Source organism: Ciona intestinalis, chromosome 12, assembly GCF_000224145.3.
Source record: "Ciona intestinalis chromosome 12, KH, whole genome shotgun sequence".
Classification (NCBI taxonomy): domain Eukaryota; kingdom Metazoa; phylum Chordata; class Ascidiacea; order Phlebobranchia; family Cionidae; genus Ciona; species Ciona intestinalis.
The window spans coordinates 4279531-4292373 of record NC_020177.2 but is presented as its reverse complement, the minus strand read 5'-3'; the positions used below and the strand labels follow the sequence as shown (position 1 = coordinate 4292373).

The following is a 12843-nucleotide window of genomic DNA, read 5'->3' as shown; positions in this document are numbered from 1 at the left end:
TAGGGTTCTTCGCCACTATGTGGTGTTGAGTATTCTGGTCTCCGAATGGAGGCGTGGGTTCGAATCCCACTTCTGACACATCTTTTTTTGTACCTGTAGGGGATATTTAGAGCAAGTACAACAAAATGTTAAGAAGGTTGAAAAACTAAAGGATAAAATCCATACACTGAAACACCATGGCGACGATACGCAGCACCTTGAACGTCAGAGACAAAACCTTGAGAAACAGATGAAACAAGATGCACTTGACTCCAAGAGACGTCAAAGCAAAAGTAATAATTGCGGTATTCGACAATCTTTTTGTATTTTTTAAACGTCGTCAATTTTTAATCTAAACACTCTGTTTAATTTTGCGCGCACTGTTGAATATGATATAAAAACTATAAAAATAGGAATACACCAATTTTTATTCTGATGTTGATAAACAACATTATATAATCTTATAAATCGTAAAGTGTAATCCCCATTAAATTTCTATTAAATGTTTTTTACGGGCAGCGCGCGAATTGAAATATTGAAGGGAAATCACCTAAAATATCTTCGGTTATTTAATTATTGTTTTTTGTTGTTTTGTATTTGTTTAACTCGGAACGTGTTAATATGTTATGTTGAATTTTTAATGTATGGAAGCTGGGGTAAGACGGTACATGTTTTCACACGTTTTTATCGTCCCATTTTTGATTAAACAAAGAATATTTACAGAACTATACAACGCTATATCCTCACAACTTTAAAATATCGTTGTTAAATATTCAAAACACGATCAGGATTTAGAAGATATGGGATTTAGGTGCTAACGGTTTTCTATTTTACCCCACAGTACTGTATTATCTATTTCTTACACTTCGTTTATGTTAAGGTTTTATTTCCAGGCGGAAAGCAAGAATTTCATTATTTAAAAAATGCTGCTACTGAAATTTACGATCTGCTACATCGGACCAGGATGGAAGGAATGGCTCACTCGCATCAGTTCGAGGAACAACTAAAGAAGATCTTGAAGGATGTGGAGGACAAGGATAAAGACATTGATTATCTTGAACACCGGGTGGAGCAAGAGAAACGGGTTGGTGAAAATTAGAACAATTTGAGGTGCTAGTGAAGAATCTTCCCCCCACCTTATTTGCTAACCCCTAACCCCTTACCCCTTAGGGTTAGGCTGGGGGGGGGGAGATTCTTCACTAGCACCCTTAGGGTTAGGCTGGAGTTTGTTACTGTTTATTGCTTACTTACATATTTAAATGGAAACTACCTTTTTCTTCTATATAATTCATTTCTTTTTTATACAGTTAGTTAAGCAATGGTGCAAAGATTATGAGAAGTTACAGAATGATCATAGTTTGACCAAGGATGAATTAGCTACTACAAGGAAATCAAACAGAAAACTACAAACTGTGAGTAGAACCAAGATTATGTATGCTGCATGTTAGGACTATGGGGTTACAGAATTAGGAAAAAAAAGGCCTATCTAGTTTTTGTTAAAAATAGTATATTTATGTGCATTATATAACAAATTCTGTGTCATAACCGAAAGGTGCCAGGTTTAATGCTTGATGCTGCTACTGTTACAGCAGTATGTGTTCTTTGGCACCACACCAGCTGGGTTGTACAAATTATCAGCCATACTGCATAACCCTCAAACCAATTACTCACAAAATTGTATATATATATGGTTTCTCGTAAAATTACAAGGTGTTTGAAACCAAACATCCAAACAGCTGTGTTTTGTCATTGCCCACTTCACCAGAATGAATAAGTTGTATCCATTCATTAATAAGTTGTTTATTACTGCTTCTTCTATTTAAGGAGCTTGAAAAACATAAGAGATATGCTGAGGACAACCTTGGTACAATGGCTATTGTGGACCATGAAGAAAGTGTGAAGGAATATGAACAGGTAAGGTACAAGTCAACTTTATAATTTTGTAGATTCTATTTTTCAGAAAGACGTTTTAACAGAATTTTTTTAAACAAAGTGTGGTTCATGAAGTAATGGATTGACCAAACTGTCATACAGTACAAATAGGAAAAAATAATCCCCCACAAAATTAGCAATGTAAATTTTTTTTAAAATATTTATTTCTCAACAGCACCTGCACGCTATGAAACAAAAGCTTGAAGTAGTGCATTGGACTTTAAAGGAGAAAGAAACTGCAGTTGAGGAGCAGAATAGGAAGATACATCAGTTAAAAGCAGCTCTACGAAAGGGTGGTTCAGTGCCAGCAACAACCGAAGCACTTTATAAACCTGTGCCTGAAAAGGAGTCTGGAAAAACATCTGTGGCAAAGAAAGAAATGTAAGTTTTTTGCCTCAAAATTCCTATTACCACATTTTTAACATATTAGTGAGGTATCACATGACCTAATAACAATGTAACATATCCCACCAGAGCACAAGGTACAGAAGGTGCATCTTCCGCTACGGGTATCATACCTCCCCCTACACCTGATGTAAGATCACTAAAAGATGAATTAGAATCTTCCAAGATGAGAATTAGAACACTGGAGAAAGAGAACAATCAATTAAAAAGGAAAAAGGTTGGTACCTTTCTCTTTTAAATTTAAAGAGTATGTTTTTAAATTTTACAACAAGAGAGCATACTTCTGTCATATGTAGGTAAAGTCCTACTACAAGCCACTGTAGGGGTGTGGGATTTAGACCAGAATTGGTCCCTTACCCCAGCACCCAGGATGCTATTTCATAGATCTTATCAGTTGTTAATATATTTATCAGTTCTATAGAATTAATGTAATGTGTGCTATGGACTCAATTATTAATTTAGCAACAAATATTTTAGTTTGATACATTTGCAGCCAGAAACCAAGACAACACAGCAGAAAAATGTGAAAAATGTGGAACAAAATACAAAAACAACGGTAGAAACTTTCTGAAAATACAATATGTATTTAGTATATAAATTGTGTGTATACTAAATCTGAAGAAACTCTCCTGACAAATACTGTAGAAAATTTATGATGTCAACAACTTGGGTATGATAACAGTTCTCTAAACAATTGCCGGAAAAGCTCAATCAGACTTAACATGGCAAAAGTAGCTATATAAACATTATAGTCCTGCATTATTAGCTTATATTATAAACTTAAATAATTGCTTTATATTCCAGGGCATTCAAACTGATAAAGTTGAAGAAATTGCAGTAGAGATACCAGAACCTGTGGTTTATAAAACAACTGCGATTCAGACTTATCCTTTGCCCTCACTGTCTTTTATGTCTGGTTTGTACCATGTTTTATGCTGTCAATATCCATCTATAGTTATAATATCTATTCGGGTAAGACTCTTTCTTGTGTCAAAATTTTTGTTGTATCAATAATTATCGTGTTGTGTTAAACAGTATATAACAATATGTATTGGTCTTGGAAGAATGGGCCAATAAGCGTGGCTCACTATAGGACCTTACACGAATATAAAATAATTGAATCTTTATTTTTTCCCTTTCTCATTTTTGGTATGCCACGCTGTTAGAATAGACTGTGGTTATACAATGTTAGGATACTGGGCCAACAGTTGCCTAAAACTCGACTCCCATGATGTGGCGATCTGTAGTATTTCACCCATATACAATAGCATAAAATAAGTTTCATATTTACCCCAGCAAAGGAGCGCAAGAGTCTGTATGACATTGCTCAAGGCATGACACAGCAGTTTGGAACGGAATGGACAGAAGCTGCTATATCATTATCAAGGTTACAGGCAGATGATATAAGTGAATTGGACCATGGGTTGTCTTGTGAAAATGACTTTATGCAGATGTTTTCAGTACGTTTTATAATCATTTTAATTTTAAAACTTGTTTTTTTTTGTGTTGAGTTTAAAAGTATGAAAGCTCTCGCATGTAACAAAAAATACGGGTTCGATGCTCAAAACTCCTACCATTGTGAGCAAATTGTCAGCCACACAGAGTAAAAACACGTGTCAAAGTAATTACCCATATAGATATGGTAACTTGTAAGTGTATAGAATAGCTCAAACCTTAAAAACTATAATAACTTTTATTTTTTTGCAATATTTTTGTGAGTATGAACAAATCTAATAATATTCTCTCTTTTTAAAATTTGTATTGATGTATTCTCAGGGTTCAACAGCTCCTAGAAGATCAAGTATTCCTACAACTACATCAAGTTTTAAGGTATTAATATAAATTTGTATTTATGCTTTCATGCATAGAGACTTATATTGTTGCTGGTAAATTACGTTATTAAAATATTATATTTTTGTTTTGCACAGTCACAAGATGATGAACTGAGTGCTGCGAGGGAAGACCTTGTTACATGCAGGGTAAGTGGCTTATGTCGTTGCTTTTAAAATATATATGTACTTATATGTACCCAAACCCAGTGGTGTGTCAGAGTAATTTTATGGTGTCCTCGCATCAGTAACTGTTGGATATATGGTCATTTTAAAAGCATACTGGGATTTAAGCAAAAGTTAGTCGGTTGACTCATTGCCTATTGTGTTATGGTACCCTACGCAAATACTTTAGTCTATGCAGTCTGTATATATATATATAACATTGTTTCAATTGAAGTATATGTTCAAAAGGTAACAAGCAGCATACAACAACTTGCTGAAGGTATGCTGTCTGGAGAAGATCCAGAAAAACTGGAAGAGAAAAACTTTACGAGTATCAACACTATGCATAATGAGGTGGGTGGGTTAATGTTTGGGACATAGTAGGGTGTGTGTGTGTGTTATGTTTTCTGGGTTTGACACAATCATTATACCCAAGGGACATGTTTTACACACCTTGTGTCCATTTACCATGTAACTTTTGTGAGTTAGGAGTTAACACACAAAGTTAAACTTATAGTAACCAATGAAAATTCAATTTAAAAGTATTGCAAAGAAAATGTCAAAACTTTTATTGTAAAACAATTTCTAGAAAAACTGTTTTTTTTAAATAATTTTGTCTTGCTAGGTTGAAGATATTGTGAAAAAAATTTCCAGCTTTGTAAGCAAGATACAAGCGGTGATAGGATGCCAGACAGGGATGATGAGTGAAGCCAATGAAGTTATTAAGAAAGCATTACCTGAATCTATACTTGGGAAACTGGACAAGGTAAACTTTCAAAAAATATTTAATGTTGTGTATATTTTTAAGGTTTTGTAGCTTGATTTAAGTTTTGTATATTTTAGGCCATAGTGAGCACATGCACCTTCCATTAAATATTGATAGTGTGTTTCCAAATTTAATACTTACCAAATTTGTTCTTTTAGATCAAAGTACAGAATGGCGTGATGTCACAAATGAGTTTGTCTTGCTCTGAGCACAGCCAAGAATGGAAAGACATGAGTACCACTGAGCAGGTGACAGTGTTTTGTTAATTTGCCATATTTTAACGATTTGCTGCTAATTAACTGCTTTCAGCTGTTTTAATCAATCTTTTATTTCAAAAGATAATTGACATCTATGTTATGTTTCAATAGATTCGATGCAAATTGAAACTGATTGAAGAAACGTTAACAGGAGTTGTTTCTGAAACTATGAATGTTTATATTAACGAAGTGGCCAAGCAGGTAAGTTTAAATTATTATGTTGCATTTTTACTTAAAATGTTTCCTACAACTGAAGTGACTGTGGCTTGTGCGGCCTTTAACAACAACCTGTCGCTAACCCCCCGCTGGTTTAAATAAGTAACATTTATCGAAACAGGATAAATTTTGACATATAATTTCTCAGCATGCAGAGTACAGCGACATACACACATCAGTAAACGAAGGAAGTAAAATGGAAGTTAAAACTATCGTAAACGACCCTCAGGTTGTAGTTAAGGATATTCAGAATAAGGTTGAATCATCAGTGAGGTACATGGCTAAAGTCACAAGAGCAGAGAGAGGAATTCATCCAAAAGGGGGTCTGTTTGGTGCACAGAGACAAGGGATGGGTGAAGGATTGCAAGGTAGAAAGTAGAAGTAGAAATTCCAGTCTAGATTTGTCAAAATTTTTTGCAATGGAAAGTAAACACCTGGAATTTACAACAGAATTAACTTAAATTCATTCATTCATTCATTGTTTTAAATATTTATATAGACATAGGAAATTGGAGAATTTCATTCATTTATTTATCATTCATTCTTTCATATGTTCATTGACATTTTTATTCATCCCTACTATCATCCCTACTATCATTCATTCAATTATTCAACAGACATGGGAAATGGGAGACACGCGGGTACATGGAACACACTTGCAGGACACAGAGGCGTTCGCAACTTTGGTTTACAAATGTCTGAGCAAAACCCCTTTATGTTGATGGGGCATGGTAGCACACCATCTAAAGTGGCAACCAAGCCAACTGTAAAGAAATATGCGACGGGCGTTCAAAAGGTTGGAACTGGGGATGGAGGAAAAGGTAGCTATGAGATGTTCAATTACAGTATACTAGAGTAACGACCTTAGAATTCCTATTTACGTTCTGGTCGGCCGTGATTACACTGATGCAGTTTATAATAAAAATAAACTGGTAAACCGTCTAGTATCCATTTGCAAAAGGTGTAATTTTACAGTTTGTATATTTTATTCGGTAAGGGTGAAGTCCTACAATTTGGCGCAATATTGGACGAAAGATTTATGCCAGGATTGGCCATTACCTCAAGAGTTTATATTTATAATATATTCTTCCATATTTTATCTTATTTTTAAAACATTCCACTTATCTAGTGCGAATGACTCGACAGCCAGCAAAGGATCTTCATTTACTAAGATTAAAACGCACAAGAATGAAGTCTGAGATGGCAAAGACAAGAGGTTTAGGAATCATGGTTAAAACTGGTGAGTTATGAGATATTTTGTTGTTGGTGGGAATGTTACAGACTGGCTATAGAGGAAGTGTGGCATGCAGACTATGTATGCGATATGAAAATATGACAATATTGTAATAAAATGTACAATAATAGAACATTTGGTTTAGTTTTATATGATGCTGTAGCAATGGTTTAAACTAAAAGTACCAAGTTACACTGTAAGAATGCATGCAAAATAGGTTTTACGTAACTTAATGCAATCTGTAAATGTTATATTTATTTGCATCAAATGTAACATACATTTTATTGTAGTGAAGCCACAAAAAGACACGGCTGCTATATTCCAAGATCGGCAAATTACCAGTACCAACTTGAACATGAACAAGATTAATCCGGTTTTTGCCAGTAACCTTCCTAAGGTTAATTCCTATCCAGAATCAAGTAAGAAATTTAAATAAAATGCAAATATTTTCTATGAATGTTACACATTAGTTAGAACGCTTTCATTGTAACCTTAGGAATATATTGTTCAGAATACTGGGTCTGTGTACTTGGGTAAGGAACTTAGCATATTTAGGTTCCATATTTGGTAACTTGCCAGTGGCCGCAAAAATGGACCCCCTGTTTGTTTAAATACATTCGTTTATAAATTAGTTTTCTTTGAAATAATATATTTTGGTCAAAAGATTTATCCGAGTTTTTTCACTCCTAAATAAATAGGTATTTGCTCGACCCTACCCTTTTTCTAATTCAAATATTTTGTCTCAAATCCAGGGCCGACATCAAAACATACAACCGTGGATAAGGAGATAGGAGGTTTGACAATGTTTGATCTTCAAAACCAAATCAATCAACAATTGGTTATGCCTGTTCCTGTAAGTTATGTAGGCTTACCATTTGTCTTTTTTTTATAAAAAAAAACGTTAAAATAATTAAAAACGCTAATAAAAATTATATGAAGAAGTGTCAGAACTAAACAAGCAACTCATAGGTGGGTATGGGTGTATGAAATGCAATTTTGTGTTATAACGACTGACTTGCCCAATTAATATTTATTCATTGATTTGTTTGTTTATTTGTATTTGTAGAAGCAGCCTCCTGTTCAAGGTACTTGGATTGATAGGTCAAAGTCAATGCCAGTGAACAAGGTTTCCAGCAACAGCTTTACCCCAACTATGATGGTCTCTCATTTATCACCCGTTCTGAACCCATTTGCGGGTCCTCATACGTTGAAGCATAATGTAAAACTTCCAAAAATTTCATGAAAAAAATAAAACAACACTTTTCATATTTCTGTGTTATTTTGCATTGTAGAAAGGTATACAGTGCACATGAAGTAGACATTCAAGTAGTAGACTGATTTCTACTTTACAGTTACAAATTTGGGTAAAGTCGGACATTTTGTAAGTTTTTTTTAAATAAAATTTTACAATTAGGTATATAAAGTGAAAAAAAATTATGCTTTTAGTTTTGTAATTGATGTTTTTAAATGAAGAACATCTTAACATAGAAACAGTATAAGATAAGTGTTGTGTTTTTGGGCGTTTGTTATGGATGGACGATCACGGTCACAGGTCGTTGAATTTTTTAACGAGAAAACCAAAAAACTTTTCGACATAAGCTTCCGGATTCCTGGTGTTTCGAATTTATGAAGTGTAACAAGGTAATTTTTGAACTTTCGCTAAATATAAACGTGAACTTAAACCCCAAAATCGCGTTGCACGTTTGCAGCAATGCATTTCCTTCTACTAAAATGCAATTAACCGAAAATTCGTAAAACTAACCACTGCCACCCACGTAATGTATTTAATCTGAAGAGACAAGCCGTTTAGTAACGTGCAAACACAGTTTAAGTTTAGGTGGTTGCCTGCGTATTGTAGAATTTGTGGGTGGGTGTTTTCACTGGTATTTTACATGAATATAACCAAATTTACAATTATTTAGTCAGAACTGCTGATTGAGTTAATTATAAACCGCTATAATTATGAGTAAATTAATGCTTCAAGGTTTTTCAGTGTATTTTTAAAACAATTAAATTTATGCTATACGTGTAATTGACATGTCTTAATGTAAAGAGTATGTAAATACAGTTTAGTTTTTCGATTTTTAGTTTTCCTTTAAGTTTTCTTCTTTTCCCAAAACTTTGTTTTTTAATTATTGTTACCCTATTTTAGTTTTGGCCAAGCTACTCTCCAGAAGTAATTATATTTATTAATAAATCTGGAATTGCCATTTTTTCAGGAATGATATTGTGATAAGTAAACATTTAGGTTGGTAAGGACATCTGTATTGAAGGCTTGTATAAGGATATTACAAAGGAATTGGTTAATGGTGTTGAAGCAGCATATTCCTTATGGCTACAATGAAAGGTGAGAAAAACATTTAAGTGTATACATACATTAAATAAATACAAATGACAAAGGGAAATTTTGAAAATCAAATGTACTTTGAAATCATGAAAATTCCATTTTAATAACACCTCGTATAACGTGTAGGTTTTTTTTCTATATGGGTATCGTAAGGCCCATAAGCATCCCAAGGAAACCTGAGATATAGTCCATAGTTATTATTACACTAGTGTAAACTGTACTACCCATAGGTGTATCTGTGAATGCTTAACTAGTTTTTCTTAAAGCCCCAAAATAACAGATTCATTCTTGTTTTGACAGGTATCGTCCAGTTTGATTATGAAGCAGAAGCACCAGATGAATTAACTCTAAGAGTTGGTGATGTAATCATAAATATAAAGAATGTAGAGGAGGGATGGTGCCAGGGGACTTTGGCAGGAAAAGTTGGCATGTTTCCTGATAATTTTGTAAAGGTAGGTGTATGCAGTAGGTGTAATGTTAATGTGGGTGTTGCATTTGATAGAGGAATTTCTAACTAGCTCCAAGAAATTATGGTAAGGTTTTTAAAAGTTAATATTTGTCACGTATGTTTGTGAAATTTGAACAAAAAATGTCAAAAATGTCAAAACAAAATGTAACAATAATAAAACTCTAAAAGTGTCAATTATGCCCCAGGCTTGTTTGGTGTAGATTTATTTGTATGTGTCCATTATGCATAACAATAAATAACAGATTACAAATTAAGATTTAATAATATGGGCTTTTTATTTCAGTTTCACCAATTCTTACTTGTTTTATTTATTTGTTCATGATATATATATACTTATTTGTGCTTCTTTTACTAATTTATTCTTGTTTTCTTGCAGATTATTGAAGAACCGGTAGTGAAATCTCCAGTACCAACAAAGAAAACAAAAGGTTTGTGATTTGTAATATTAGTTGATAGTCCTACTGTTATAAATATTAATAACAAATATTTTTAAAACTTTTGATTAATTAAATTAAGGCCTGCTAAATTTATGTAGTTGACGAGCTGTACCTTGCAAAATATATCTTGTTAATGATCAAACAGTGTATGTAGGCTTAAGTTATATATAGGTACATATTTCATATTTAGTGACACAGCCAGGGGCTAATGTAAGGGGCATGCAAGGTCACAAAAAAATTGTTGCCAGAGTCTATTCCAGCACATATATAACTATGTGTTGTGTCAGCAGAAGTTCCTTGACATAAATAAATGCTTTGGTATTAATAATTTGATTCTTCAGAAGTTCTAAGAAGAGTGAAAGTAACTTTTGATTACGAGCCAATAAATGAGGATGAATTACATCTTGTGACAGGAGAAATTGTAGATGTTTATCATGATGTAAGTATCATGTTATTTATATTCTATTATTCTAATATTCTAGATCTAAGGGTCCTACAGTGTTGCATGCCATAGGATCTGAAACTTAGATCAGAATTTGACCATAACCCCATATTATATTCTATTTCATATGAGTGAGATTCAACAGTATGGCATTGGCATGCCATAGGACTTGAATTTTAGGTCAGGGTTGGTCCATTACACTGATGCCCAGGGTGCTACTTTAGTACAACTCATTTAGTGATCACTGAGTTAGAGCAATTTGGTTATGACAGAGTAGCCCATTTTATATTCAAATTCCTGTTAAATATCTTAATGTTTTGTTTTTAATTTTATGTAGCAGTAGGTGGCAGGTGGTATCTGACTATGTATCTGGTATATATATGTATATAATTTATCAATTAAAATTAACATGTTTACTAGTAATATGTTTAATTAAATTCCTGTTCTTGTTGTGTACTTTATTAAAGCTAACTTATCAGTATGTTATATATTAGCACTGGCTATAGAACCATGGCTACGTGTTATGCAAACACTACATATCAGGATTTTATCTTGTGTTTTATTATCTACTATCGGTATCATATTTCATCCAGCTATATCCATATCATACATCGCTCGTGTTTAATTTAATACAATTGGAATTGGAATTTTAATCTGTATATATATATAGCAGATTAGCAGGCCTATATAATGTGTACAAACATAATATAAGCAAGACCTTGCCTAAAGGAACCTTTTATAAAAGCTAGACATAACAACTTACAACTTACAAGAGTGTGATTAATATTTTTTGTCTAAAACAATACCAAACTTCAAGTTAAAGGTTGAGTGTTTCAGAGTTTTAGGTTCCCTAGATTATATCTACGTACATTACTACATGTGATATACATATATAATTTATGCATTCTATAATCCCTATATATAGAACGCATTAAAACAGCCGGCCATGTACTTCTCGTAATTCTGATAATATGTTCTGTGTAAACATACCATAGTTGCATCACATACCAAACTTATATTTATCATTAATCCAAAGCTTTCTGTTCAAATACAACCACAGAACTAAACACACAAAAGAGTAGGAAATAGCTGTTTGTCCACAGTTGCTTTCGAATCTAACTTTATGACTGGACAGTAATACATAACTAGTGACCTTAGTGACCACATCTCATATGATTAGACAGTTAACTGAAATTTTATTCAATTAGATGGTAATATCCGCATTAAACTGGTGTTTTATATTCTATTGCCTATTGTTGTTGTTTTGTGTCCATTTTTTTCTGCTGGTTTTCAGGATTCTGTTTTGTATTGTTTGTTCGTGTTACTACAGCAAAGCATGCCATGCAACGAAACCTGTGTTTTACCCATTTTTACTAAAACACTTCTCTTACACCTTGATGGACATAGTTTCCTTAGTATATTAAAAACTAAAATTTTTTAACTTAGTTTTACAAACTTTTTTGTGTTTTAATATCTTCTCCGTTTCATTTATAACCCTGAGTCTGAACTCCCACTTTTACACCTTGTCCTTGGTTGACATACTTAGCGTAGTATATTAAAAACTCAACTTTTTACTTTGTTTTTACAAAACTTTTTCGCATTTCAGGAAGAAGAGGGTTGGGCTCGGGGTGGGGTGAATGGAAAAGAAGGTGTTTTCCCCACTAATTTCACCACTGTGGTAACTGAAACACAATCTAATGAGACACCACCACCTAAGCCTGAGGAAAGCCATGGATCAAAAAAGGTGCGCATTGTGTTTTTATATAAAGTAGAATTGTAGTTTCAGAAGTTTAGTGAAAATTACTTACAAGGTTCATAATATGCTGGAACTGTCAGTTGTTACTATAGGCCTATACAAGTTATTTTTGGTGTATATATATTGCTGGGCTACTAATTTTGAAGAACTGCACAGTAAAACAATCATAAATTATCACTTTTTTACTTTCAAAGTTGCATGCGCAATAACTTGTAAGTGGGCATGGGGTGTATGAAATAAGACATCTTGTTTTAATAGTGAGTTGCCCCATTACATGAGAATAAATAAGCGGCATTCTGTTTAAGACTAATGTTTACTATACTAAGTGAAAGTGTAATACTGTTAAGTACTTACCAGCTAGTTTATTACGTTTAAGGTTCTGCATAGTCGGAGACCACATATTTTGCATACTAATGTCTATGTGTGATGTAAATTAATACTATTAATATACTCGATTTCGTATCTTTTTGCAACTGTTCCACGATTAGAAGGTGTCAATTTTGTCATCCACCACTGTCGTGTCGGTTCAAAACGGCACATTTAAATATTGATTTTTAATGTTGCTAATTACTAAATATATTTCTATGTGTGATGTAAATTAATCTAGTA

General features: G+C 33.3%; 2 protein-coding genes across 5 annotated transcripts in view; both read left to right on the top strand.

Moving 5' to 3' along the window:
* The window catches only part of LOC104266352 (centromere protein F-like), a 10306-nt gene extending 2255 nt beyond the window's left edge, over positions 1-8051 (top strand). For both annotated transcript variants that reach the window (XM_026837146.1, XM_009862299.3), the window contains 21 exons: positions 100-272; positions 873-1063; positions 1287-1391; positions 1804-1893; positions 2087-2292; positions 2386-2533; positions 2810-2872; positions 3121-3232; positions 3613-3776; positions 4093-4146; positions 4245-4295; positions 4560-4664; positions 4936-5076; positions 5235-5324; positions 5445-5534; positions 5698-5917; positions 6167-6370; positions 6679-6789; positions 7074-7202; positions 7536-7636; positions 7850-8051. In XM_026837146.1, coding sequence (XP_026692947.1) covers positions 100-272; positions 873-1063; positions 1287-1391; positions 1804-1893; positions 2087-2292; positions 2386-2533; positions 2810-2872; positions 3121-3232; positions 3613-3776; positions 4093-4146; positions 4245-4295; positions 4560-4664; positions 4936-5076; positions 5235-5324; positions 5445-5534; positions 5698-5917; positions 6167-6370; positions 6679-6789; positions 7074-7202; positions 7536-7636; positions 7850-8026 — 2725 coding nt within the window. In that variant the 3' untranslated portion in view covers positions 8027-8051. The remainder of the gene's footprint in view (positions 1-99; positions 273-872; positions 1064-1286; positions 1392-1803; positions 1894-2086; positions 2293-2385; positions 2534-2809; positions 2873-3120; positions 3233-3612; positions 3777-4092; positions 4147-4244; positions 4296-4559; positions 4665-4935; positions 5077-5234; positions 5325-5444; positions 5535-5697; positions 5918-6166; positions 6371-6678; positions 6790-7073; positions 7203-7535; positions 7637-7849) is intronic.
* Positions 8052-8338: 287 nt separating this feature from the next.
* Positions 8339-12843, top strand: part of LOC100186262 (CD2-associated protein) — a 15413-nt gene continuing 10908 nt past the window's right edge. The window contains exons 1-6 of one of the 3 annotated variants that reach the window (XM_026837147.1): positions 8339-8424; positions 9003-9130; positions 9431-9582; positions 9976-10027; positions 10378-10475; positions 12085-12222. In XM_026837147.1, coding sequence (XP_026692948.1) covers positions 9115-9130; positions 9431-9582; positions 9976-10027; positions 10378-10475; positions 12085-12222 — 456 coding nt within the window. In that variant the 5' untranslated portion in view covers positions 8339-8424; positions 9003-9114. The remainder of the gene's footprint in view (positions 8425-9002; positions 9131-9430; positions 9583-9975; positions 10028-10377; positions 10476-12084; positions 12223-12843) is intronic. The other 2 variants (XM_018814532.2, XM_009862221.3) reach the window with 2 other exon arrangements.